The sequence below is a fragment of the Pocillopora verrucosa genome, chromosome 6 (assembly GCF_036669915.1).
Source record: "Pocillopora verrucosa isolate sample1 chromosome 6, ASM3666991v2, whole genome shotgun sequence".
Classification (NCBI taxonomy): domain Eukaryota; kingdom Metazoa; phylum Cnidaria; class Anthozoa; order Scleractinia; family Pocilloporidae; genus Pocillopora; species Pocillopora verrucosa.
The window spans coordinates 16,260,994-16,285,728 of record NC_089317.1 but is presented as its reverse complement, the minus strand read 5'-3'; the positions used below and the strand labels follow the sequence as shown (position 1 = coordinate 16,285,728).

Below are 24,735 nucleotides of genomic sequence, written 5' to 3'. Positions count from 1 at the left end.
AACCTACTACCCCAATTTATCGTCCAGTTATTACACATAATTTTCCGCTACCAATTCTTATAAAGTGCTGTGGTGACATTGCTGGCAACTGGGACTTTTCGAGCAGCAATGGAGCGATTATGAGATGGCAACAGGACTCGATAAGCGACAAGAATCGGTTCCTAGAGCGACTTTGCGTTTATCGATGGGCAGAGAATGCCTTTCAGATTCTGCTCAACCTAAACCTTGGGAGGAAGATAACAAGAAAATCGAAAGCTGTTAGAATCCTTGGAAAACTAATTCAAGCCCAACAGAATTTAGTGTACGAACGGTATGTTTTAATACGTGTGTAAAACAAAGCGAATAATCTGTGCAAAGCTATGTAATACCTCTAAGAAAATTTGCCGCGTTCAGTGCACCAGCAGATGAGCTGATCGGGGACAGGCTCGTTATCGGCTTAAAGAATTAAGGTGACAGAGTCAGGCTCCTAAGAGAAATATCCCTGACTTGAAGAAAGCCTTACAGATGAAATCTCCTCGCAGCAAATGAAGACAATCATAGGCGCTGGAGACAAGCAGACAGAAGACGAAAAGGATATTCAGCGAAAATAAACTTCAAACTTTGGTCCTTTCCAACCAACATGACTGGGAATAGTCTTTGCTTATGAAAGATTCAACCAATATCTAGTAAACTGACCAGAAGCCTCTTGAATCAATATTCAAGAACGGCCTCTGCTATCAGCTCCTTGCCTTCTCCAAAGATTGTTTTTCAGGCTGCAACGAATTTGTCAGTTAAGAACGAACCTGATTCCCAAATATTCTTATCTGACCATTTATCTAGAGCCGTACGGGATGAAACTTCTGGGACAGAAGAATAATGTGAAGTATTTTTCCTGAGCCAAGACCCTATGCAAACCGTGAAGGTCACACCAGAACGACTGGGTCAACAAAGATCAGGTGCCAATCAAGATCCGGGAGTAATATTCTTACCGTGACGAGCTAATAGTACATAATGGTGTTCTGTTCAAAGGCTCGAGAGTAGTAATCCCTTAGTAACTTAGACCTAAAGTAAATTCCAGATTCCTTTCCAGCAATTAAGGAGTAGAGGCTTGCCCGCGTAAAGCTAGAGACACTTTATTCTGGCCTAGCATAAATGCAGAATTGCGTGACTAGATCAAGCAACCTTCAATTTTCAATGAATTTCAAGCTAAGAATCAGAAGCTTCTGAAGCAGAGTCACGAATTTCCTGACCACCCGTAAAATCGAGTAGCTTCTGACCAGTTCAGACTTCATACCTGTTGACTTCTACTAGGATTTCTTGGAAGAAAACACTTCCAGTTTCGTAATTGAAATATTCAAGGAACAACTCAGAAGACATAGCACTTCAAAAAAACTGCAAAGAATGTTCCTCAGTCTACAAGCTATGAATTTCATCAGTTTTCGTTCGATTGGGATTTCACTCACCTATCTTCCTCCCCACATCACCAGATTCAACGGAAAGGGGAGTCTGCTGTGGAAATTGTTAAGTCTTTGCTCAAAAAGGCTCTCAAACACAACAAAGACCCGTAATTAGCCCTGTTGGACCAACCCAAAAAAATTTTAATAGCGTCCTGGACAGAGGTTGATGTCTAGACGTATTCTATTCTATTCTACTGCAACCCAAGATCCCAGAAAATGTGATTTCAAAGCTGAAATTGAAAAGGCAAAAGGCCAAATGGTGCCACGATCGCTCCTCCTATACCCTAGCAGTAGATGGGTGCCTGTATCGAGAAGCAATTCGACATGTCCCATGTAGTAAAATCCGGTTTAGACAATAAAATGCTCCATAGAAATCGGGAATTTCTGAAGCAAGCTGAACGACCAGCTGAACAACCCAAGCCAGTTGAAGGCAGTGACAGCCAGTCTTTATAAAGAATGAAAGCCAGCCTTTAAAGCAGGCTTTTATACCAGCTAATCATGAAGCGAAGCAAATATCGACCCCAAAATCTGTTCCAGTGAAGAATACTCGAGCAAAAGCTCTAAAGCCACCCTCGAAGTTCAGTGACTTTTTTGTGTAATTGGCCGAGTGAAAATTGACTTCAGCTCAATAGAACTCTAAGCATTCATTTTAGAGACTCTGACTACCGGTTATGTTTATGTTTTGTTTTCGAAGTAAGCTTACTCCAAAAGAAGGGAGAAGTTAGGATATATGAATCTTGTGTTACTTGTTCCTTTCTCTGGTCATTAAAGACAGTTGCTACTGATCACTGAGTTTAAGAGTCACATACATGTCTTATCAACGATGGTAACACACTATAACATAGAAAATTGCCGATGAGTTTTAGCGAGAACAAAAGATCTAAGTAGTCTAGTTTAGAATAAAAGGTCTCATAGCTCAATACATTCTTCCCGGAAGTCTTAAAAGTTCTGGCTTTTACCTTCGGATATAAAGCGCTTCGAATAATCGTAAGTTAACAGGGTCGTTTTCGATCTAAACCAAAAATATAATCGAGGTATTTCTAATGAGTATTTTGAGTCTGTATCAAAGCTTTGTCCATCACTATTACTTTGGAACATAAAGTCACATGGAATAGTGTGGCAGGACTGATCGCAGCAAGCACTAAGGAAACATGAGCAAAATGAAGCTGAAATTCTCATATCAAGTCTTAGGTTACTTATGTGTGACACAGAAAGGACCATAAGGACCTTGCATAAGGACCTTATAAATGAAAACAATCACTAAACCCTTTAACTCCCATGAGTGACGAAAGCAAAATTTCTCTTAAAAATATAAATCAGGCAGGTGATAAGGATAAAAAATTATAACTTTAAGGATTTTCTAGATTATCCAACGCCAATTTCTCAGAAACAGCATCATAAAAATTGTATAGCAGAAAGTAAAGAGAATTATAAATTAGATCTTGGGCGTTTAAATATCAAACACCTAAAAGAAATCCAAGAGACTCCATTTGCCGAGAGCACTGAGCGTATCTCAAGCGTTTGAGGATAAGGCTTTGAGCGTTTGAGCATACCTCCCAAAATTTAAGCTTGTAGAAAGCGAATGTGGCCTTTGTTATCAAATACAAATGAAATGTTTAAAACATATTATCTATCTGCAACAATATACCAAAATTGGCAAGTTTACCTTCGTACACATGCACATCCATTGCTTTTTTCACATTTGTTTCCGGACATGGCACACCTTTTACCCTCTTCCGATGAACATTAGGATCTACTACTATGCTAATTTAAAGGAAATGAAAATCAAGGGTTCATTAGGTGAATTTGCAAAGATAGCCAAATATCCTGTATACTAAGTTTGTTTCGAGGTCTCCCATATCCTTGTAAAACTAAATTCGCCCCAGTATTGCACATGCTAAATGTTTTCTAGGAATCCTAATAATCACAAAAACCCTGGATAAAACGTTGGGGATACCCTAGGTTGAAAATGAAATAAAGGTGAAATGGTCAATCAACAAATGAATAGTTCAAGCTTTATTGAAACGCTGAAAATGATTATTATAAAAGAAGAAACATTAAATGAGTTTAAATGCTTGATGCTACAGTTTACTTATATTTGTGAAGGATTTTCTTATCTATATAAATTTGAAATAAGATGTTGATAACGAGTTCAATCATTAACTTTACATATGATTACAGCATAAACATCACGAGCTTAAAAGCTTGATGGTACAGTTTACTCATATTTGTGCAGGGTTTTTTTATCTACATAAATTTCGATTAACTTGTTGATCCAATCATTAATCATACATATCATAACAGCATAAACATTAACCGAGCTTAAATCCTTGAAGGTATAGGTTGATTAAATCTATGCAGGATTCAAGGTAATGTAAAGGTAAGATGATGTATTAAACCTCATTGATTGAATGCAGGTCTACCGCGAATGATGTGCGTTTGTAAGTACTTTGAGCATTCTAGGAGGAGAGCAATTCTTCATGATTTTCAATCAAGCTTCGTACCACGAGAAGCAGAGAGCGAAGAGACTTACGAGGAGCAAACCAAGTTATTTGTTTTCTTATCAGCCGCCTCGTTTTCACGGTTGCCTCGCTCTCATGCTTGTAGAGGAATACCGCAAACCGTCAAGCAACGCAAGCTTACACAATTTCGATATCGTAGATAGATAGATAGATAGATAGGTAGATAGAAAGTTCAGTTAATAGAAATGCAAATGAAGGCTTAAACAAAACAAAAGGTTTGACTGGTCAATGCTTTAAAAACAAACCCTACTTTGTAGTATTATTAAAGAAAATACAATGACAGAGTGGGTACCTTAGTTACATACAAATTTTGATTGAGAAACACTCTGTTTTAAAAATACCCTAAAAGAAAAAGTTCCTTTTTCCTCATAAGCCTTCAAAGGAATGTAGAAAAAATTTGGAAGATTTTACAAGCTTAAGAAAGCGAAAGAAAGGTCTCATATTACAATATGAATAGATATGGCGGTCATCGAAAAAATGGTTATTAACAAATAGATAACCCTTGACTGTGCTCTGTTTTGTTGTAAAGCACTCAGGAAGCGGCCAGAGCACGAAAAAAGCGTAGGAAGACGTAGTGTTTCTCCCCACTTTTTGAGTACTCTAACCGCTTTCTTAGTGCTTCAAAACTAACCAGAGCACAGTCAAGGCTTTTCTGTTTGTTTTATAATAAAGAATCCGTTAAATTACCCATGCATTACTTTCACTTTTCGAAACAAAATTTACTTTCAAAGCGAACGCCACATTAAGCCATCAGAATCCTTGTGAGAATGGTTCAAATAATCTGATTGGTTGAAGAAGACTAAATCTAAAACTGTCAAAAATGTCGAACCATTAAAGTTCACAAACCATCAAAGTTCACAATCTGGTGGAATTTAACACGTTTGCCTGAAGTTCTTTAGTCTCTTAAACAGAATCTGAAATTGAAATGTTCAATGAAATCCAGCAAAATTGTGGCTCATAAAAACACGCAAGTTTTTTCATGACAGTTGGAAAACAAACTGCTCAAGGCGTGTGTTTTATGAATGAGCGACAGCCGAATTCACACGAAAATAAAGATTACTTGAGATGACAGCGCCGTAAAACTTACCTGCTGTGACTAAGGTGGCCTTCCACACAACGCATCAGAAAGGATATCAGTGTAAGCTCTTAGTTGTTCACTCGAAGGGCGGCCGATGTAATTTCTGAGGCTTTCTTGACTGCGATGACCGGAGATTGAAATGATGAGCTAGCCACAATGGACCTCAGTATGATCGCAGTCGCTCTGACACCGTCATGATAAAAATGAATTTTAATAGCTATGCCAGTTTAGCTATATTTTTCATCATTGCTGTTTTGTTCTGTTTTATTTTCGAATACGAAACTGTATGTACTATGCGAGAATTTAGCTGTGTTTGATTTTTATTATCGTACCTAAGCTTGCTATCTGACCGAGCGTGAAAACCTTCAAAATCGGACTGTCCTTTAGTTTTCTCTTTAAGGAATTTTCGTCTCTGCTTACGTTATAATAAGGTTAATTACGGCGCTTGACATGTTTATAAACATTTGTTTGTTTTTTCTGTTGCTACTTGCCTTCTCGCTTGTTACGAAATTTCACTTTCAATTAACGAAAAGCTTGAAAGAAGTCCTGAAAAAGGTCAAACATATTACCATTTGGAGGATGGCGTGACAGCTTTAGCTCAGTTCTATGCTTTGTACTTTGATAGAGCACGCTCTTTCAACCAATGACATGTGTGTTATGTATTCGAACTTTATTATGAATAAAGACAGATACATGGGGAGAAACCGTTTAAAAATGCATCCCAGCCCGTTGCCTGAATTACGAAATCATTTAGACTAATAAGAAATATGATATTGCATAGTAATATACCAGCGCTATATACAGAATATCATAACAAAGTCCACGAAGAAAAAAACTACAGAGAGTTTTCGGTGATCACAAGTTCAAAACACAAGGCAGCAAGCTTAACACTCAAGAGTCTTTCTTGCTTGTTTTGTTGCTAGTGACGTCACACTGGCAGTAATTTAACTCCCCTCTTTCACCAGAAAATAATTAAGTCCCCCCCTCACTCCTAAGACAAACTAACTTTTGGTATTTATTGTCATATGTACTAAAAATGGGCAACGACCGAAACCATATCGAATCATGCATGACAGCCTGGCTGCTTAATCGTGATTTATGAAAAGTCTCTTTGCTGTTTTCTCATTCATAAAGACATTCTCGACTCAATTTTTTTTTTTTGTGGAGGAACAAAGCAGCAGCCTTTTTGAAGCTTGCATAATGATTATGAATTGAATTTAAGGCCAGGTTACTACGATCGATGTTTTTACGATGGCACCGTTCAAAGTCTAATCCCCGAAAAGTTTGTTCACCCTTTGACATCTCAAAACGCAATTGGTTACGATAATTTAATGCACACTTTTTATTGGTGAAGAAATAGACCTCTTACTGACCTTCACTTCTGTTCGTTAAGGCTCGAGTCTTTCCCTTTCTGATGGCCCTCAACGAGGTTCTCTAACTTATTGAAAATACGGATCGAGAAAGCGAGGTTACTAAATCTCTGGATTCATACAGAGAGCAGTGATTTCGGTTAGGATAAAAATTTTTATTTAGAGGTCTAAACAGTAATATAATAATAATAAGAAGAAGGCCCGTTACACTCCCCAGTCATAGGGAAAGTACTAACACACAGATATAGTGAATAAAATATGGCTCAGGAAATACTTCCTCAATAAATAAACTGAATGCAACCGACCAAGTGAAAAATGGTTTGATTCCAATGTGTTAGCGGTTCAGTCCTAATTCTCCTCGCGAACATCACTTTGTTGAAACTTTGTTACAGTTCAACAAGTTTATAAACAAACAAAGGGGCTTATAATTGAATGGGTTTAGCATCTTATCCACTGATTGAGCCCAGAATAAGAAAGAATAGGGAACTATAGTTTACCTCTTCACTAACCTCAACAACTACATCTCTGTCTTAAAATCAAAATGAGCGTATGGTTTAATCTGTTGATGCCGTGTTACATTCATGCAATATGTTTTCGTGTTGATAACGTAACTTGCAAGATTCTGCCTAAATTCTTCGAATAAAGTTCGATTTCTGTAAATTAAAGGAGCTTCCTTTCGAATCGTATCGATGTAATCTCTCCAGTTTGCGTCCTTTAGAGACCTTGGGTATGGGCGATGTTTTGGATTTCCCGTAGTAACAGGCACAAACATCAATGCCTGGCCTCGAAATATCAGTTCCACAGCAGAAAACATATACCTTTGCGATGACCACCAGCTTATGTTTTGATATTGCGTACGGTAAGGGAAGAGATGCTCGATAGATTTGTAATGAAATGCATTGAAAAGGGCATCATACCATACTGTTGGTATCACAAGGGGACTGTCCGTCTTGTTACATATTTTCTTGCGTAAGTTATTGGTCCAGATGGCCCCATGATGCAATTTGTAATCCACAACTCCAACTACAGGCTCGTAATCTAGGAGCCAATGTTCGAAGACTCTAAACGGCGGAAGCCTCTTCATTTGTGGCGAAGCAAATGAATTGAAATGTAGTACCACATCATCATCCATAAAAATGTAATAATGGTATTCTGGGGATCTCGTAATTGCAGCAAAATACAGCACATTTCGTCCTGTTCCCCATCCAGTATTGGGATAGAACAAATAAGTGATGTGAGGCGGCTTTTGCACTTGACATTTGGTACGATAACTTAGCACCATGACATCACATTTACACGTCTCGGGGTCGCCGATCTCGGAAGGAGAGGCAAAGTTTGAAGGAAGGCATTGTTCTGTTTGAATGAGATAAACGAAAACCTTTGGCAATGAATTATTAGTGGGTTTTTCTGTGGCTGTTGCTGTGGCTTGAGTTGGAACAACCTTTCGACAGACGATCTCATCTACGATAAACAACATGTCGTTTGTTTTGAAGTACTCGCAATCAAGTTTGACTATCCAGAATTATTTAATTTAATATTAGAGAGGGAAATTGATTCAGTGTAGAACTTCGGAAATAGTCAATTATTAAGCTTTTCACGTTGTTATAATGATTGGGGATCTTTCCAATGAAAAGAACTTCAAGAATGATCACCTTACTTAGAAAAGAAGAAAAAGGGTATAAAAAAAAATCGATTTGGGGACGCGTGAAATAAGACCAATTACGATGAGCGAAGTTTTTGAGATGGTTTCTTTTCCTAGAAAGCACTTTCGAGCTAGTTTATTTCGCTTCTTCCTATCACAAGAAAACAAACAGCGTCGGCGGAATCAAGCTCTTCGAGGTTAAGAACATGCTGATAAACAATTTGTCAGATATTCTAGTTCTCTCGGACTCCAAAATCGATGACAGCTATCCAGAAAGCCGGTTCTATGCTAAAGGATCCAAGCCAAATCGACAAGATAGAACAAATTACAAAGGTGGCCTCATAATATATGCAGGGTGCGACCTTTAAACAAAGCGCGTTATAATTAAAAATGCCACAACAGTTCGTTGGTTTAGAATAAATAAACACTGAGGTCAGAATTCAAAAGGATTCATAGACATCTACTTTGGATTCGTCTTTACAGACCGTTTAAAATGGCCAAAGAAATCTGGTCATCCGAACGGGAAAGACCAATTGAATTGATCAGCAGGCTTTCGGACAATTACACTCTAATTAGAGACGTGAATGGTAACATTTTGGAACCCGACAAGGAACGGCAAAGTTGGGGAGACATCTGCTAAACCTATACTACGTTTACAATATACAATCTAAAAGGCTTGTTAGTACGCCAACTAGAGTTACGGCGAATAGCCAAACTCTAATTGACGTAATTCTAACATTCAAAAGAATTAAATCCTTGCACGAAAGTGTTTTCAACCCAGATATTACTGATAATCATCTGGTATGTGCAATTACGAGAGCTGCGTGCCCCAAAAGGGGTCCCAAGACTTTTATGAGAAGAAACTTTGAGAAATTCAATTCTGTAAGATACAACGATGTTTTTTAATTCGTTTCGCTGTTGCAAGCACCTTTAAGACATTAGTGATGTGTACTGCGCATGAGAAAAACTGCTAAAAAGACGTGCTTGATGATCATGCTTCCTTGGTAAAGAAGAAAAGCACGAAACTATAACCGCCCTGCTTTAACTCTGGAGTGATTAGTCAGGAGGCAGCTCGCCAAAAAACGATTTTCGCTAAACATTTTGAGTAGAAGCAGGCGACATAGCTTAAAATCTTCGACTTGCCACCCTGATTAAGAATCGTGCTGTTGCCCACTCCAAATGTTATGATATCTGTCATTAAGCGGGTTTTTTGTCTAGGCCCTCGCTCCTGCAGCATGAAAACGAGGCTGAACTGTAACATTTATATAAACCCAATAAAAAGTGCACGATACGATGGGGAAATAGCTGAATCTTTGCTACTTGACATTTAGAGCTCGATAGACAGTAGTGTGGGAGATAAAATGCGTCACGTGACTAGTTATGAAGAGTCACGTGACTTTTCAATTAAATCGGTTTTAAAGCATAAAAGACGCTCTATTCACACCTTCCTTTAATATAGTTTTCAACTTACTGACGTTTCTCACTTCGATTTACACATCCAACAATAAAAACACAAAAATGCAACGGGTGATCAGCTATGATGGGTCACGTGATGTAATGAAATCATTCTATTTTCAGTCATTCTATAGCGTTTCCAACCTATGTAACATTTCCTATGAGTTAGCATTTTTCGTGTAAAAAGACTGAACTTTCTTCTACTTGGCCGCACGGTTTAAGCCAGAAATACAAGCTTATAAACCATAAGCAAAGTATCTTATATTACACAAGACCACCATGTGACTTCCACCTTATCAAAGTTATAGGTCATGCTTCATTCGCCTCTCCGGCAGTGTTCCTGTCGTTTCTGCACCTGTCGCCACATTTACATGCCTTGGAACAGCAAAGAGATAGTTGAACGCAAGTGCAGCGTCGGTTTACATAGCATCCGCCTTCTCGGGAGCACCCACAGTATGCTAACTGTAAACACGCCGCTGACACTTCTTCGCGCGTCATTAACTTTGGCTTCAGATGGCCTTTACTGTAGTACCATCCGCTGTCTTCAGGTTTTGGGAGAGAAGGACATGGTTCCAGTGCTTTATTCCATACCATGGTCAGATAGTTTGTCCGCTTTATGTGGAGAATCAGTGCATCTTGAGTCGGAGGTAGGGCGTCAAGATCTTTCTTGGATTTGCGAAACGCTGCTGCTCTTTCTTTATTGATTTCCACTTCTTGTGTTCCCGGATTGTAGAGTTTACATACAAAGGCTTCAGCTTTGGCAAGAACGTCAGCACTGATTTGGCTTTCTTCTCCAAGGTGTTCCAAGAGATCAGGTGCATCTTCGAAGACTTTCCATGCCGATGCCTTGCCCACACCATAGAACTGGCTTGTCGTATCACAGCCAGTAATTGCATGAAATGCCAGAAGCGACTTCCTCTTCTCTTCTCCTTCTAAGGCTAATTCAGTATCTATTCAATGGTTGTTATCTAGTCACGTGACCAATCATATCTGATCACCCGTTGCATTTTTGTGTTTTTATTGTTGGATATGTAAATCGAAATGAGAAACGTCAGTAAGTTGAAAACTATATTAAAGGAAAGTGTGAATAGAGCGTCTTTTATGCTTTAAAACCGATTTTATTGGAAAGTCACGTGACTCTTCATAACTGATCACGTGACGCATTTTATCACCCACACTACTGTCTATCAAGCTCTAAACGTCAAGTAGCAAAGATTCAGCTATTTCCCCATCCTTTTGTGCACTTTTTATTGGGTTTATATAAATGTTATAGTTCAGCCTAGTTTTCATGCTGCAGGAGCGAGGGCCTAGACAAAAAACCCGCTTAATGACAGATATCATAACATTTGGAGTGGGCAACAGCACGATTCTTAATCAGGGTGGCAAGACGAAGATTTTAAGCTATGTTGCCTGCTTCTACTCAAAATGTTTAGCGAAAATGAAAAATGAGCGCCCTTCGTGACAGTGCTTCCTGACTAGATAGCCGCTGTTCACTTTCGAAATCAATTTAAGAGCAAGTATTATATCATGAAAGATCGAAGCGATTGGGAAAAGTGTCGGCAATAGGGAAATCGCGTTGTTAGCCTGAGAAGATCAATGGATACTTCGCCGAGCAATGTCCGAAACTATTCAATTAACTGAAGGCAAAACCATTATTTAAAAACACAACGAGATTGCAGATATCCTAAGTAGGCATTCTTTTAGCATAAGCGCACCGGCTGTGAGCGACCTGAATGATCACGCTTGTGTTCCTTTCCAGTTCATCAAAAAGAATATCTCTCTCAATGAATTTTTCAACTTCAGCTCAGTAAGTGAAACTAAAGTTTAAGCCGGAATCACTAAAGTCATTTAACATCAGGAGAGCTACAGGATGCGATATTATCCCTCCCAGGGTGTTGAAAAAAATATTCCAGTCTCAGCCAGAGATGCGAATACGCGAATACGCATTTGGTATTCAATTTCATCTTTGTTGTCATGCATGCATTGGAGACTCGTAATGCCGGTAGTTGCGCTTTAATTTGCTTATGCTGTTGAATTGGTTATGCTTCTCCAACTGAAAGGAGACATTAACCGCTCGAGAACGTCGCTAGAGATCAATAAACTAAACCTTTAAGGGTGGTGGTGTGGGCGAGAAAGCGTTGACTAGCTCGAAACTGACAGAGCGTCAGAGCGATATGAAACCCTATACACCGGAATAGCCAAGACTAAGTGATGAGGGGCGTGTTCTCTACGGTAATTATCCATCATCACCCAGGATGATCATTGTACTTAGTCAATTTTGGAAACTAATTTAAAGGATTTCCAGTTTGTTATCTTGAATCTGCGATAGCATTACACTGCGAAGGGCTAATTTCTGGTGAACGGGACAACACGAAGTAACTAAGCCTCTTAAGCTTTTGGAAGTGTTGTTATTTCCCTTGTTCAAACTAAGTTATGTTACTTTTATTTTCCTAAATATTTGCCTGCGTCTTAATTTAGGCTTTAACGGCATAATTCATGTGATGAGCATCTAATGCTGTAAATCATTTCTAACTCGTTGACTTACCAATTGTTCTTTTGCTGTGAGTGGGTTGGCTAATTTCTTGTCCGAACTTCGCTTGGTATGAGGCGTACAAGAGAAAGGTGGTCAAACCAAGGATAAAAATAAAAAAATTGGTAACTTTGCCTCTCCCTGTTAAGATCATTTTGGTTCCGTTTAAAGTCACCCCGTTTTGAACTTTTAAACCTGCGGATAATAAAAATATTTATTCCTATGGTAGAAAATATTAGTTCATCGCAAAGAGAAGGATGAAATCTAATAAAAATCGCGATTTTGAGACGCCATTATTGAATTGTATTGGTGGCTAGTCGAGGTGAAATATATTGTAGTATTGGGAAGAGTTGTATAGCGACGAAGCTAAATGGGACAAAGTATTTTCTCCCAATTAGCTAACCGCCAATGTAAAGCGGTATTGGCGTCTCAAAATTCCGACTGGTTTTTATATCGCTATCCACCCATCACAAACATTATACTACTAGCTGAGAAATTTGTGAAAATTAACTGTCTTTGATTACAAAGTAGTTTTAACCAAATTTGAAAAACCGTCGAATCTGTATTAAACGACACCGTATTAAGCGGTAACCCTGTATTAAGCGATCGGTCACCAAAGTCTCAAAAATTTTCCCCTCTATCATTGTAATTCTTACCCTTACTAAGCGGTCATCTCCATTGTTATATTTCTCTTTTGAAGTGATTGGATTGTTTCATTTAGTCGCAAGGACTTGTCCCACGAACAGTTCACACGTAGGAACCTGGAAAATTTGGCGAGACAAGTTCTTGCGACTTCTCTCACGAATTCAAACCAGTTCAAATTCGTGGGACAAGTCGCAAGAACTATATTTTGGACCCTGCGACTAGACCATCTGATGAAAAATTTAGACGGCAGTTTAATTGGAGGGACCTAGTCCTCGCTATGAGTCGCGGGCACTAGTCCTTTCATGAGTGCCGATCTTAATGTAACCGTTCTACCTCTACAAAATAACATCAAAGCAAACATCAAACATCCCGTTGTTCAAAGGATGGATAAATTTATCCACTGGATAAGTTTATGCGATGTATAAGATGGCTATCCAGGGGATAAAAAGCTGTTGCAAAAAGCACGGATGGCGAGGGTGTATAGTTATCCGAAGGCTAACTCGCTGTCCAGGCAGTTGCCATCGTGATAATCCAGGCGTTGCGTGATCTTTTGGCTTGCGCGTGCTAGTGGCGAGACAACATGGCACAAAATGTTGCTTCTTCCCCTGCAAAGCGCGCCAGAAAACCAAACTTTACACCTGCGGAATGGACAGTTATTTTCGAAGAGGCGGAAGAAAATATTAAAACAGTCAAGAGTAAAATTTCCACGACACTTTCTAACAAACACGAGAGTCGGGTATGGGAGGTAATAACTGACAAAGTCAATGCGCTCGGATTTTCCAAAAGATCTGTCATGGAAGTGAAAGATAAGTGGAGAGGAATGGTGAGTGGAGCAAAGAAAGAACACAGCAAATGTACCACTGCTAGAAAGAAGATCAGGTGTGGAAATAAACCAGATTCTCCAAAGGCTACCACAGCCAAAATTATCGAGCTTTTCGAAACAGACCCGTCTTTCAGCGGCATTTCGTGGGGTGTCGATTCTGGTAAGTCCACTTATGTCAATAAATATATTGTCTAAATGAATAGGAGTGTTACATCCAATTCCCTTAGGTAATTTTTAAGGAAATGTATACACTACTTTATGGTAGAACTGCTCACAAGCACTAAAGAATTAAAGAATTCATACATTTTGTACAAATTATATGCAGCACAAGTTTCAAGCCCATCAACAGTGGATATAGAAGTTCTTGGACTAGGATGTAAACTACAGCCTGTCACTTCAACCTGTGAACTCCCGGAAACCTGTGAACCCTCAGACCCCTGTGAAGCGTCACAGCTAGATTGCAACTCCAGTATCTATTCTGATACCATTCCATCTTTACTATTCCAGATGCTGGCAATACTTGCACCTTGCTGTCCTTAAAAAAGAAAATGTAACGCTTGATCTGGAAATTGAAAATCTAAAACTAAAGGAGAAAGAAATAACATTAAGTAACTCTGAGTTTCGTGCTTACGCACCCGTGAGACAGAGATATATGCATGTATGTATAGTACAGCTAAGAGGTACATGGCCAACGCACACGTAAAACCTTTGCGAGCTTCATTGTGTTCTGCACAAAAAGAAAAAAAAAAAGCGCGCGTCAAAGCGCATGTCTTAGCCACATTTTTGTTTTTGTTATTCAACACAGTCAGCGTGCTTGCTTGTTTTGAGCGTTATCCCTTCGTCAGAGCGATTCCCCATTCATCATTCATCATTCATCATTCCCCATTCCCCATTCCCCATTCCCCATTCCCCATTCCCCATTCCTCGTTCCTTATTTTTAAAATAGCTCTGTCCTGGTTAAATGTCTTAGAAGTCGAGTAAGTCGAAACTTAAGTTAAATTATGATCCCGCCGATAGCCGTCCTATCGAAACGGTCTTAATCTCTAAAACCGTCTTAATCTCTAAATTTCCCCCATTCCCCCATTCTCCCATTCCCCCATTCTCTCATTCCCCCATTCTCCATTCTCCATTCTCCATTCTCCATTCTCCATTCTCCATTCTCCATTCACCATTCTCCATTCTCCACTCTCCATTCTCCATTCTCCACTCTCCATTCTCCATTCACCATTCTCCATTCTCCACTCTCCATTCCCCATTCTCCATTCTCCATTCTCCATTCTCCACTCTCCATTCTCCATTCACCATTCCCCATTCTCCATTCTCCATTCCCCCTTTCTCCATTCTCCATTCTCTCCATTCCTCCATTTTTCCATTCTCCATTCTCCGTTCTCTTATCCCCAATACTCCATTATCCATTCTCCATTCTCCATTCTCATTCTCCATTCCTCATTCTCCATTCCTCATTCTCCATTCCTCATTCTCCATTCCTCATTCTCCATTCCTCATTCTCCATTCCTCATTCTCCATTCCTCATTCTCCATTCTCATTCTCCATTCCTCATTCTCCATTCCTCATTCTCCATTCCTCATTCTCCATTCCTCATTCTCCATTCCTCATTCTCCATTCCTCATTCTCCATTCCTCATTCTCCATTCCTCATTCTCCATTCCTCATTCTCCATTCCTCATTCTCCATTCCTCATTCTCCATTCCTCATTCTCCATTCTCCATTCTCCATTCCTCATTCTCCATTCCTCATTCTCCATTCCTCATTCTCCATTCCTCATTCTCCATTCCTCATTCTCCATTCCTCATTCTCCATTCCTCATTCTCCATTCCTCATTCTCCATTCCTCATTCTCCATTCCTCATTCTCCATTCCTCATTCTCCATTCCTCATTCTCCATTCCTCATTCTCCATTCCTCATTCTCCATTCCTCATTCTCCATTCCTCATTCTCCATTCCTTATTCTCCATTCCTCATTCTCTATTCCCCATTCCCCGTTCTTCCTTCCTTGTTTTTGAAACAGCTCGGGTTTAATGTCTTAGAAGTCGAGTAACTCGTAACTAAAGCTAAATTATGATCCCGCCGATACCCGTCCTATCGAAACGGAGTACATCGCCGTCTTAATCTCGAAATTTAGGTCTAACGGTCGTGAGCACGGTTTCAAAAGTCAGCGATTTGAAGCTTTTGAAAAGTAAGGTTGAAACTCCAGTAAGTAGTTTCACATTACACTTTAGAATCGTGACCCCGTTAAATTCCCACGCGCGCTGTCCTGTTTACGTAAATACGAGTCGCTTGCAGTATTGACATAGAATATAAATGTTACGCACGACATTTCAGGAAATACTTCTTTCATAAGAGCAGTTTTGCTTCGCTCGTACTTTTTATTCACGCTTAGCGTTTCGAGTTGATAATCGTCATGACAATTTCAACAGACAGTCGTTCTTGATAAGAATTGAGTACGGCGCCGTGTTGACGATGAGTGGAGTTAGGGCCCTTTCTGCTCAGACGACAAAGTTGTTTATTCAGACAAATTTTCTGTCATCAACATTTTATAAGTATAAATGGTTTGTCCCGATTTAACATATTTTGGCTGAAGCAGACAAATCTTTAGACGCACCGCCGACAAAATTTTTAAATTTTAAATTTAGCAAAATTGACTGAATAAACACAACCGTGATAACCTTGTCAATCATTTGTCGTATGAGCTACGACAAGCGTGTAATCGAACTAAAATCAGTTTTCTAGAAAAACTTTAATTGTTATTTGCTGCAAATCTCAGGGATTCTAAAAAAAATTTAAAACGACTTGGGATAAATCCTGGAGATTGGAGGTGGAATCCTTTGGAAACTATGTTGGCCGGTCTTATGAACAGATCAGGCGCCGACGGAATTTGAAGGCTTTGAAATTGTTCATATGGATGCAACAGACGAAACAAAAATTTGCATAACAATTCTAGTTCGTCCGCTAGTGCGGAAAGGCCCTTATCTTGGTAATGACTTGTTAAACATGGGTAGCTTCGTCGTACTTTTACATTTCGGACCTTTAGTGACGACGAGAACGTGAACTTCACCGTCCGGAAGTTGGGAAAACAAACTTCGATACTACTACGCATGCCCAATCGAGCACTACTCGTCGTCCATATCTTGTTCAGGACGCCATTTGCCGCCATCTGCCGTCTAGTTGTGAAAGTAAGTATGTCACACTTAAGGTCAAGGTAAATTGAACGCATCAAATCGTTCGAACAGTAGCAGCGATCTTACCTACTTGTAAACAGCAATGTCTTCAAGCTTAACGTTAAGGGGACTTCACGCAAACCGAAAACGACTAAATGGAATCTGATTTCTTTTTTGAACCTAAAAAAAACCTTGTAAAGACATTTGGAAAATACTCCTGTTCCAGGAAACTACAAATAATTTCACATAATTTAGCAAGTTTTCAAGTTTTGTTGTTAGTAAACTTTTACGACAACGACTTAATTGAACTTGATCTTCCCTGATCTTGTCCGCTTTCTGAAGAGGTACACGGCGGGTCAAAAACTTTTTCCTTTTACTTATATACTACATTGTGCATTCAGTTCTTGGATAGAGAAAACAATGATAAAAATAATACACTGCCATTGGGAATTCAGATTTGTTTTATAATAGTATGGGGCTGTGCGGAAATTTTACCATTTATATTTCTCAAGCGAATTACTCAACATTATTCACTTCACCATCAGCAAATAAAAAATAGTATAGTTGCTCAGGTGCTTTCGAATTCTCTAGGAAAATTCATTACCTGACAAGGGAATTCCCTGTTAAATTGCACATGGGGATGCGATGCAATCCTCAACAAATCAGAGTGTGCACACCTCCATTATCACCGGGACAATTAAAATAAATAAATATATTGAAAGCTCACAACATTTTGGAGAAAACACTGGTGTCCTTTGGATCCTCAGTCTGGGAGCTATTCATTAGGTGTCCAATTCACTCCTTTTAGATCACTGTGTATTTTGATGTAGCTTTTTATTTATTCATTTATTTAGTTATTAAACCATTTTAATCAAATCTTTAGTTGTTTGTAACTTTCATACACTGGGCTTCTTTTTAAACTACAAAGTTATGATCTGAGACAGCATCTGCTGTAAACATCGCCATAAGTAAATGAATTGATTGGACAGTTTTCGCCTAAAAGTTGTGTTATTCATCTTTAGTAATGTCAACAACAACTATTCACCTCTGAAGTGAAGCAGAAGACAGTTTATGAAACGGTTAATATTTGGATTGTTGTGGTCAGCTGCCCCATATTTTCATATCACTGATACACCATTTCCCCAGAAATGCACACATTCAAGCTTAGTTACATAATGGTTTATATTTGGTTGCCTTTTATTACTAATACATCAATCAATTGGAATCTTCGACATCCCCCCCTTTTTCCTGGCAGCTCCCCAGGTATTTGAACTTTTAAAGATTGGTTTGTTGAAATTCCCACTGCCAGGACAAAAATTGTGTTCAAATGCCCCCACCAATTTTTGAAAAGGGCAAAATCAGCAAACATGACTTTCTGCACAATTGACAAAGCTTGAAAACCTAGACCTTTTATAAGTTTTTTTCTGAGCCATTTTTGCCTATGGAGTGAACTCTTTACCTTAAACTATTCCACATATAAATAATATATCCAAATTTAAAAAAAAAGGGAAGGGGGCATTATTATGAAATATTTATACAATTATATAAGATTAAGTTTAAAGGTCATGGATTATTCCATGTAATACCCCAATGCTTAATGCAGAAATCTTTACTAAAAATGGCACTTTTACATATACAAATGAAAAAATCTTCAGTTATAGGATGTGAATTGATGTTGAAACCAAACTTTAATTTGAAGTTATTTTCTCACTTTAAGTTCACCTTAAGTTGACATCATCAGATGTATCATCTGCACTTTTCTTGGTTTTTCCTTTCTTTCATATATTTGTAATACAAGTGTGACAATAGGCATCTTGCAGTTTACTGTGTTAAGAAATAACTGATAAGCCTACTACTTGATTTGTGTGAATTCAAGAAATGACCATATCAAACTCCAACTTCCAGAATTTCGAACAATTACCACTAAGGGTTGAGAAGTAGACATTCAATGCTTTTGTTAAGAAGTACAAATTATTCGTCCTCCACCAAAATTTTCCTTTTCCAAGTGCTAAAAAAATCAGTGTGACTTTTTCTTCATCTTGGGGTGAAATATAAAAGGTTTTAGGCATGCTAGCAAGCATGCCTAATGCCTATTACCTCAATGCCTATTTTAAAAGGTAGGATATACATTGCACTATTGCAAAAAGCCCATCGTGAGTGTCACTATTTCTTTCAAGTGTATACCCTCAATTGCAAAAACATGGACCCCTAAAACACATAAGCCAATGGCATTATAGTTACACATGTAGATGATAACCACAGTTAGTTGTGCATAGAATATAGAAGCCATTCACACTTTCCTAAAAAAAGATTTGTCATCATCTAAGATTTCCACGAATCAACAACAACATCTATTTATTTTAGCAATTAAAATACATATCTAACAATCCCTACCTGCAAAATAGTGAAGCTAATCAAGGCAGGAGGGGAACAATCATAAAATGAATTCTTTGATAACAAGTTTGACTGAACAGAGGAAATGACTAGGTGAGCATGCATAATTACACGAGCAATGAAGAACAGTAGGATAAGTTATAGATAAGTGAATAAGGTATTACATATTAAAACTGGAATAAAATTACATAACAACAACAAATGAAACTGAAAAGATTATAATTTTCTAAATTTGTCAATTAAAGTATGGACAACACATGAGTATCCTCTCTCTTCAAAATGTTCAGCAGCTGTCTGTGCAATAGTCTCTGATCACTAGAGAAAAAGCTCATTTTTTTTATTGCTTTTCAAATTCCCTCACTGATTAGTTTATCAGCTTTATAAAATACTTAGCTTGTTATAAAAGGTGGAAAATAACTTGGAGGGATCCTCAGTGGATGGTAATGACTCCCATGTGAGTTCTGACAATTCCTACAAAAACAGTTGCTGAGAGAATTTTGAATAGTCGCGAGTTGCCATTTTTCGAGGTTTGGTGGTTTCAATGGTCAATTTAAGAATGCAAGATTGAGAAAAATTATCAGTGAGATCTGAACCAATATTCCCACTGGCAGTATAATATTGAAATTTGTTTAAGAAAATATTATCAAAAAATGAGACAGAGTTATTATAGACCCTTATTGGTTTATCAATTTTTGGTGAAATAGCATAGCTTTGTAAGCAATTTAAAAATTGCTGAGCATAATTACAAGTCTCCAACTTAGGAATATTTATGTTGATGTCACCTACGAGGTAGATTGATTTACCAGTGGCATTATATCAATCAACAGTTTCTTCAAAATATTCCAAGAAGCCGTCAGCAGAATTATGTTGTCTGTAGACAACTCCACAAATAATATTGCTTTCCTTAGTGAATTCAATTTCAAGCCAAAGTGCGTGAAAGCCTCATTAGAGGTTTTGCAATGACTTTTGTATCATATATTGTTGTCTTTCTAAATTCCTACACCTCCAGCAGATTAAGAGGCATAGGAACATATTCAAAATTGTAAGTTGGAATGATTGGATAAGTCAATATTCTCATCATTAATTCTTGTTTCTGACACTGCTAAAAGACTTAAAATGAAAATATAGTTCATTTAAAATATGGGTTTGAAGGTTGTCGAAGTTTTTCCTCAGGCTTCGTATATTAGTGAATCATGAAAAAATAAAGCATTGATCATGTAACTATGTGAACATTTCCCATAAAGCCATTGGTTCTAATTGTTTAGAATCGCATGCTATTAACAGTATGTGTCAACATATTACAATCAAGTGTATGTTTGAGTTTTAGCCCCCTGTGTAGAAATTTAAAAAAGTTGTGAGCATTGTGCTCTCTAACAGCATTACCAGTTTCACGGCCAGAGTACTGGGTGTGAAGGTCAGCGGCACACCCTTCATCATCCATGTCACAGTCCCCTGGCTCTGGTTCCCTTAAGTTGACAGTGGGGTTGTGTAGAGTGCAGCAAGTTTCAATTATGGTGCATACCCTGTCATGAGCCATCCTCAATTTTGAGTGTAGCACATGGAATCTCCTCTTCAACAATCCAAAAGTTCACTCTATGCTACATCTTGTGATCTTGTGTGCTCTGTTGAATGCTCCTCCTGAGGTCTTTAGGGGTTGAGGTTCAAGGTTACCCCATATGGCTAATGTCCAGAAAATATGGCAATCATGAGTTGAACCAGGCCATATAGCCACAACATCAGTAGACATTCCTGCAAAATTCAATTGTATTCAATACACAACAACTGGTTTTTATATGGAAGTCATATATTTGAACTGCGGTTATAGACGTGAATAGGATGGCTGGTTTTTAACTGTTATGCTTTATGTTATGTAAACAAATTTTGATACTCCTACCTATAAAATTGTCATAATGTGAACAAACACATAGGCCTCAAATTTGGAGCAGTAATCATGGGATCACTTCATTCATTTTTTCAAAATAGAGTATTCGGAATGGGATTGCTGCTAACAATGTAACACAGTTCGTAACTTAAAACAACAATTAACTATGCTAACCCTAAGCAATTTATCCCTTTCTTGATATGGTAAACTTCAAGACATTCCTTAGCCTGTATCTTTAAGCAACGACAAATTACACGTTATTAAACAATGCTACTGAGCGAGAGCATGCTCTGTAAAATAATGCTTTGTTCCAGCACTTGAACCAATGCAGTCCACTAAAAGAATGTCCATGTTAAAGAACACATTTAGTGATCACCGAAGATTATTTTCATTTTTGTCATGTCACCATTGGAAGACTCAATACCCGTTTGCAAAAAACAAAACTGATTACATCTGATAGCAATAGAAACAGACGGGTGATCGCACAGTTCGAAAAGTCGATCATTTTAAATGAATTTCATTCACTTGTTTACAAGGTAAATTGTATCAGCGTTAAGACAATCTGTCGCACACTGCTCCTTACGTGACAAAAAAGCGTTATACATTGGATGCGAAATTTCTACGGCTTTCATGACCACATTTAGGACAAAATAACTCCTGTTATTTACATATGATAGTATGCACAGTAAAGGTTGGGGTAAAACGGACATGTTGCCCTTGCTAAATCAATAATCAGAGCTAGACATATATGCTTACCTCGATAGTCGCAGATTGCCTGGACATTTTGATGGAGTAAAATCCTTTCCGGTTCATGAAGTGCGGCTCATTTTCGTGAGGGGCAGCTATTCTAACGTGAGTACCGTCGATAAACCCAATGGCACAAGGAAAACCACCAATTCGAAACATACTTTCCCTAATATCGTCTCGTTCCGCACGAATGGACGGAAATCTTACAAAGTCATCGCTTGTGTCACACGACAAACTACTCGGCTAGCAGTCGACTCATCAAATCCTAGAAAAGTATCTCCGATCACATGCAGAAACGAACCCGAGGCCAGGACAAGGACTTGCATTATGGCTGAGAAGGCATGGTTCATATTTGTTTGTGGTGTTATCTCGAAGTTGATTGTCGGGCAACGATCTGACTTGGAACGATCTGACCATGGAACGAACCTCGAGCAGCGGCCATTTATACTACCTACCTAACCATGGATAATTTTATCCGCTGGATAGCGAGTGGATAGCACTATCCATACATTGAACAACCGATATGACGCCGGGGTTAAAATTTATCCACTGGATAGCGATTTATCCAGCTGATAGCAGTTATCAGTTCTTTGAACAACCGGGGCCAGATCCTAAGAGTGCGACTCAAGCTGTCCTCAAAAAACGATTTCAACAGGTTCAAAGTTTTTGAACATCGAGTTAAGAGCTTCCTCAAACGAGCTTAATTTCATTTCAGTTTCCATACAGCTTTGTGTGAAACAGTTAAGGTTTGAGATAACGCTTACAAGTATAAACCACATTGTATCTACGACTGTAAGCCCCTTAACAAATAATGCAAGCGAGCATCAGATTCTAAGAATGCTTTTGCGATTGAAGCTTGCGCAGAACTGGAAAAAAATTATTTTAACAGCTTCTAAATTGTCAAACAATGATTGAGAAGCTTTCTTTGACCCAGCTCGATTCCTTCTCAGTCTTCCATACGGCTTTGTGAGAAACAGCTAAGTTATAAGGTGAGGTTTAAAACTATAAACCAGTCAAACTTACGCAAATATACTTACCCAACACAGCTCAGAGCGCTTGTGACGTTCTTTTTACCTCCACTTAACGATAAAACCTTTCAACGATACAGCCTTATGGTACAACGTGGCACGAATACTAAACAGAAGTAAAACGATTATCAGATGAGTTTGAGCACAATTATGCATTATCAATGCCAGGCCTCGCACGGGTTTTGTCTAGTGACTGTATGCTCTCGACCAATCAGAGTTTTTATAGGTATGCATCATAATTAAAGTTGACCTTCAGTTGCATGTCGATTAAACGGAGGATTCGATTGAGGCCTTGAGTTTCTGCCTTTTTTTTGTTCCAAGCTTTCGCCGATCTACGGCATCGTAAGGGTATGTTAAGAAAAAATTCCACTGTACGCAAAATAAACGTCATGAAGGTGATACGTATAATTGGAATACATGATAGAGACAATGAGTTTCCAAACAAGGTGATTGTTTCGATATATGAATCTTGCATCACTTGGTAGCTGCTACTCACTAGGTTAAAGGGTCACATGTATTAAAATAGCGTCAGGAGAAAAAGTATATCATTTAAGGATTCTGCACCCTCTTTCGAACACCAGACGCCTTCCTGATGCTATTTCCTTCTATTCTTCGTCATTTCAGAATGAATCTTGTGCTCAAAGTGTAACAAAATGTCGGCAGACAACGACAACGTTGAGTCGGGTGCGCAAATCGCCACGCCATCATCGCCAGCACCTTGCTCAGGTCAACCTACTACTCCAATTTATCATCAAGTTATTACCATACAATTTTCCGCTACCAATTCTTATGAAGTGCCGTGGTGATGTTGCTGGCAACTGGGACTTTTCGAGCAGCAATGGAGCGATTATGAGATGGCAACAGGACTCGATAAGCGAGAAGAATCGGTTCCTTGAGCAACTTTGCCGCGTTCATCGATGGGCAGAGAAGCTTCCTAACAAGAAAATCGACAGCCGTTTAGAAGCCTTCAAAAATTCTTCGTAAGAAGAGAGATGGAGGAAAATTGTCGATTTCAGAGATAAGATATCGGAAAAGAAGAAATCCGTAGGTCCTTTCGAACCAAAATGTCTAGGAAAAGTCTTTACTTATGAAAGATTCAACCAATATCTAGTAAACTGACCAAAAGCATCTGGAATCGATATTTAAGAAGTCTCTACTATCAGCTCCTTGCCGTCTCCAAAGAATGCTTTTCAGGCTATAACGAATCTGTCAGTTAAGTACAAACCTGGTTCCCAAATACTCTTAGCTGACCATTTGTCTAGTGCCGCACAGGATGAAACCTCCGGCCAGAAGAATCATGTGAAGTATTTTCCCTGGAGCTGGAGAGCCAAGACCGTATGCAAGCCCTGAAGGTCACACCACACACCACAACGACTGGATCAACAAAGATCCAGTGCTGATCAAGATCCGAGAGTATTGTTCTTATCGTGACGTGCTGATAGTACATATTGGTGTTCTGTGCAAAGGTTGGAGAGTGGTCATCCCTTAGTTACTGAGACCTAAAGTAATATCCAGATCCCAATCCAGCCATTTAGGAGCAGAGGCTTGCCTGCATAAAGCCAGATACACCGTATTCTGGCCTGGCATGAATGCAGAAGTGCGTGACTAGATCAAGCAACCTTCAATTTGCATCAAACTTCAAGCTAAGAATCCGAAGCTTCCATTGCAGAGTCACGAATTTCCTGACCATCCGTAGAGTCGAGTAGCTTCTGACCAGTTCAGACTTCATGCGTGTCGACTTCTACAAGGATTTCATAGAATTCAAGAAATTGGAAGAAAACACTTCCAGTTCCGTAATTGAAATATTCAAGGAACAATTCAGCAGAAATGGCGTACCAGAAAAACTAGAAACGGTGGACGCTCCTTAGTTTACAAGCTATGAATTTCATCACTTTCCGTTCGATTGGGAGTTCACTCATCTATCTTCCTTCCCGCATGACCAGATTCGACGGAAGGGGGAGTCTGCTGTGAAAAATTTTCAGTCTTTTTTCAAAAAGGCTCTCAAA

At 38.8% G+C, this 24,735-nt stretch overlaps 1 protein-coding gene and 1 pseudogene across 7 annotated transcripts; both read right to left on the bottom strand.

The window, feature by feature from the left end:
* Positions 1-6,083: 6,083 nt before the first annotated feature.
* LOC131792666 (uncharacterized) lies at positions 6,084-22,866 on the bottom strand. Of its 7 annotated transcripts, none has more exons than XM_066168626.1 (4): positions 22,739-22,860; positions 12,690-12,794; positions 12,049-12,228; positions 6,084-7,867 (listed from the first exon to the last, which is right to left on the bottom strand). In XM_066168626.1, exons 3-4 carry the CDS (start codon positions 12,185-12,187, stop codon positions 6,924-6,926), a joined length of 1,083 nt encoding a protein of 360 aa, XP_066024723.1. In that variant the 5' UTR covers positions 12,188-12,228; positions 12,690-12,794; positions 22,739-22,860; the 3' UTR covers positions 6,084-6,923. The 7 variants fall into 7 exon arrangements, with proteins under 7 accessions (XP_066024723.1, XP_066024724.1, XP_066024727.1 ...); XM_066168627.1 differs by lacking the exon at positions 12,690-12,794 and adding an exon at positions 13,903-14,036 and having other exon boundaries at positions 22,739-22,852; XM_066168630.1 differs by lacking the exon at positions 12,690-12,794 and adding an exon at positions 13,903-14,031 and having other exon boundaries at positions 22,739-22,802.
* Positions 21,552-24,316, bottom strand: LOC131792645 (putative nuclease HARBI1; annotated as a pseudogene).
* Between the last annotated feature and the right edge of the window lie 419 nt (positions 24,317-24,735).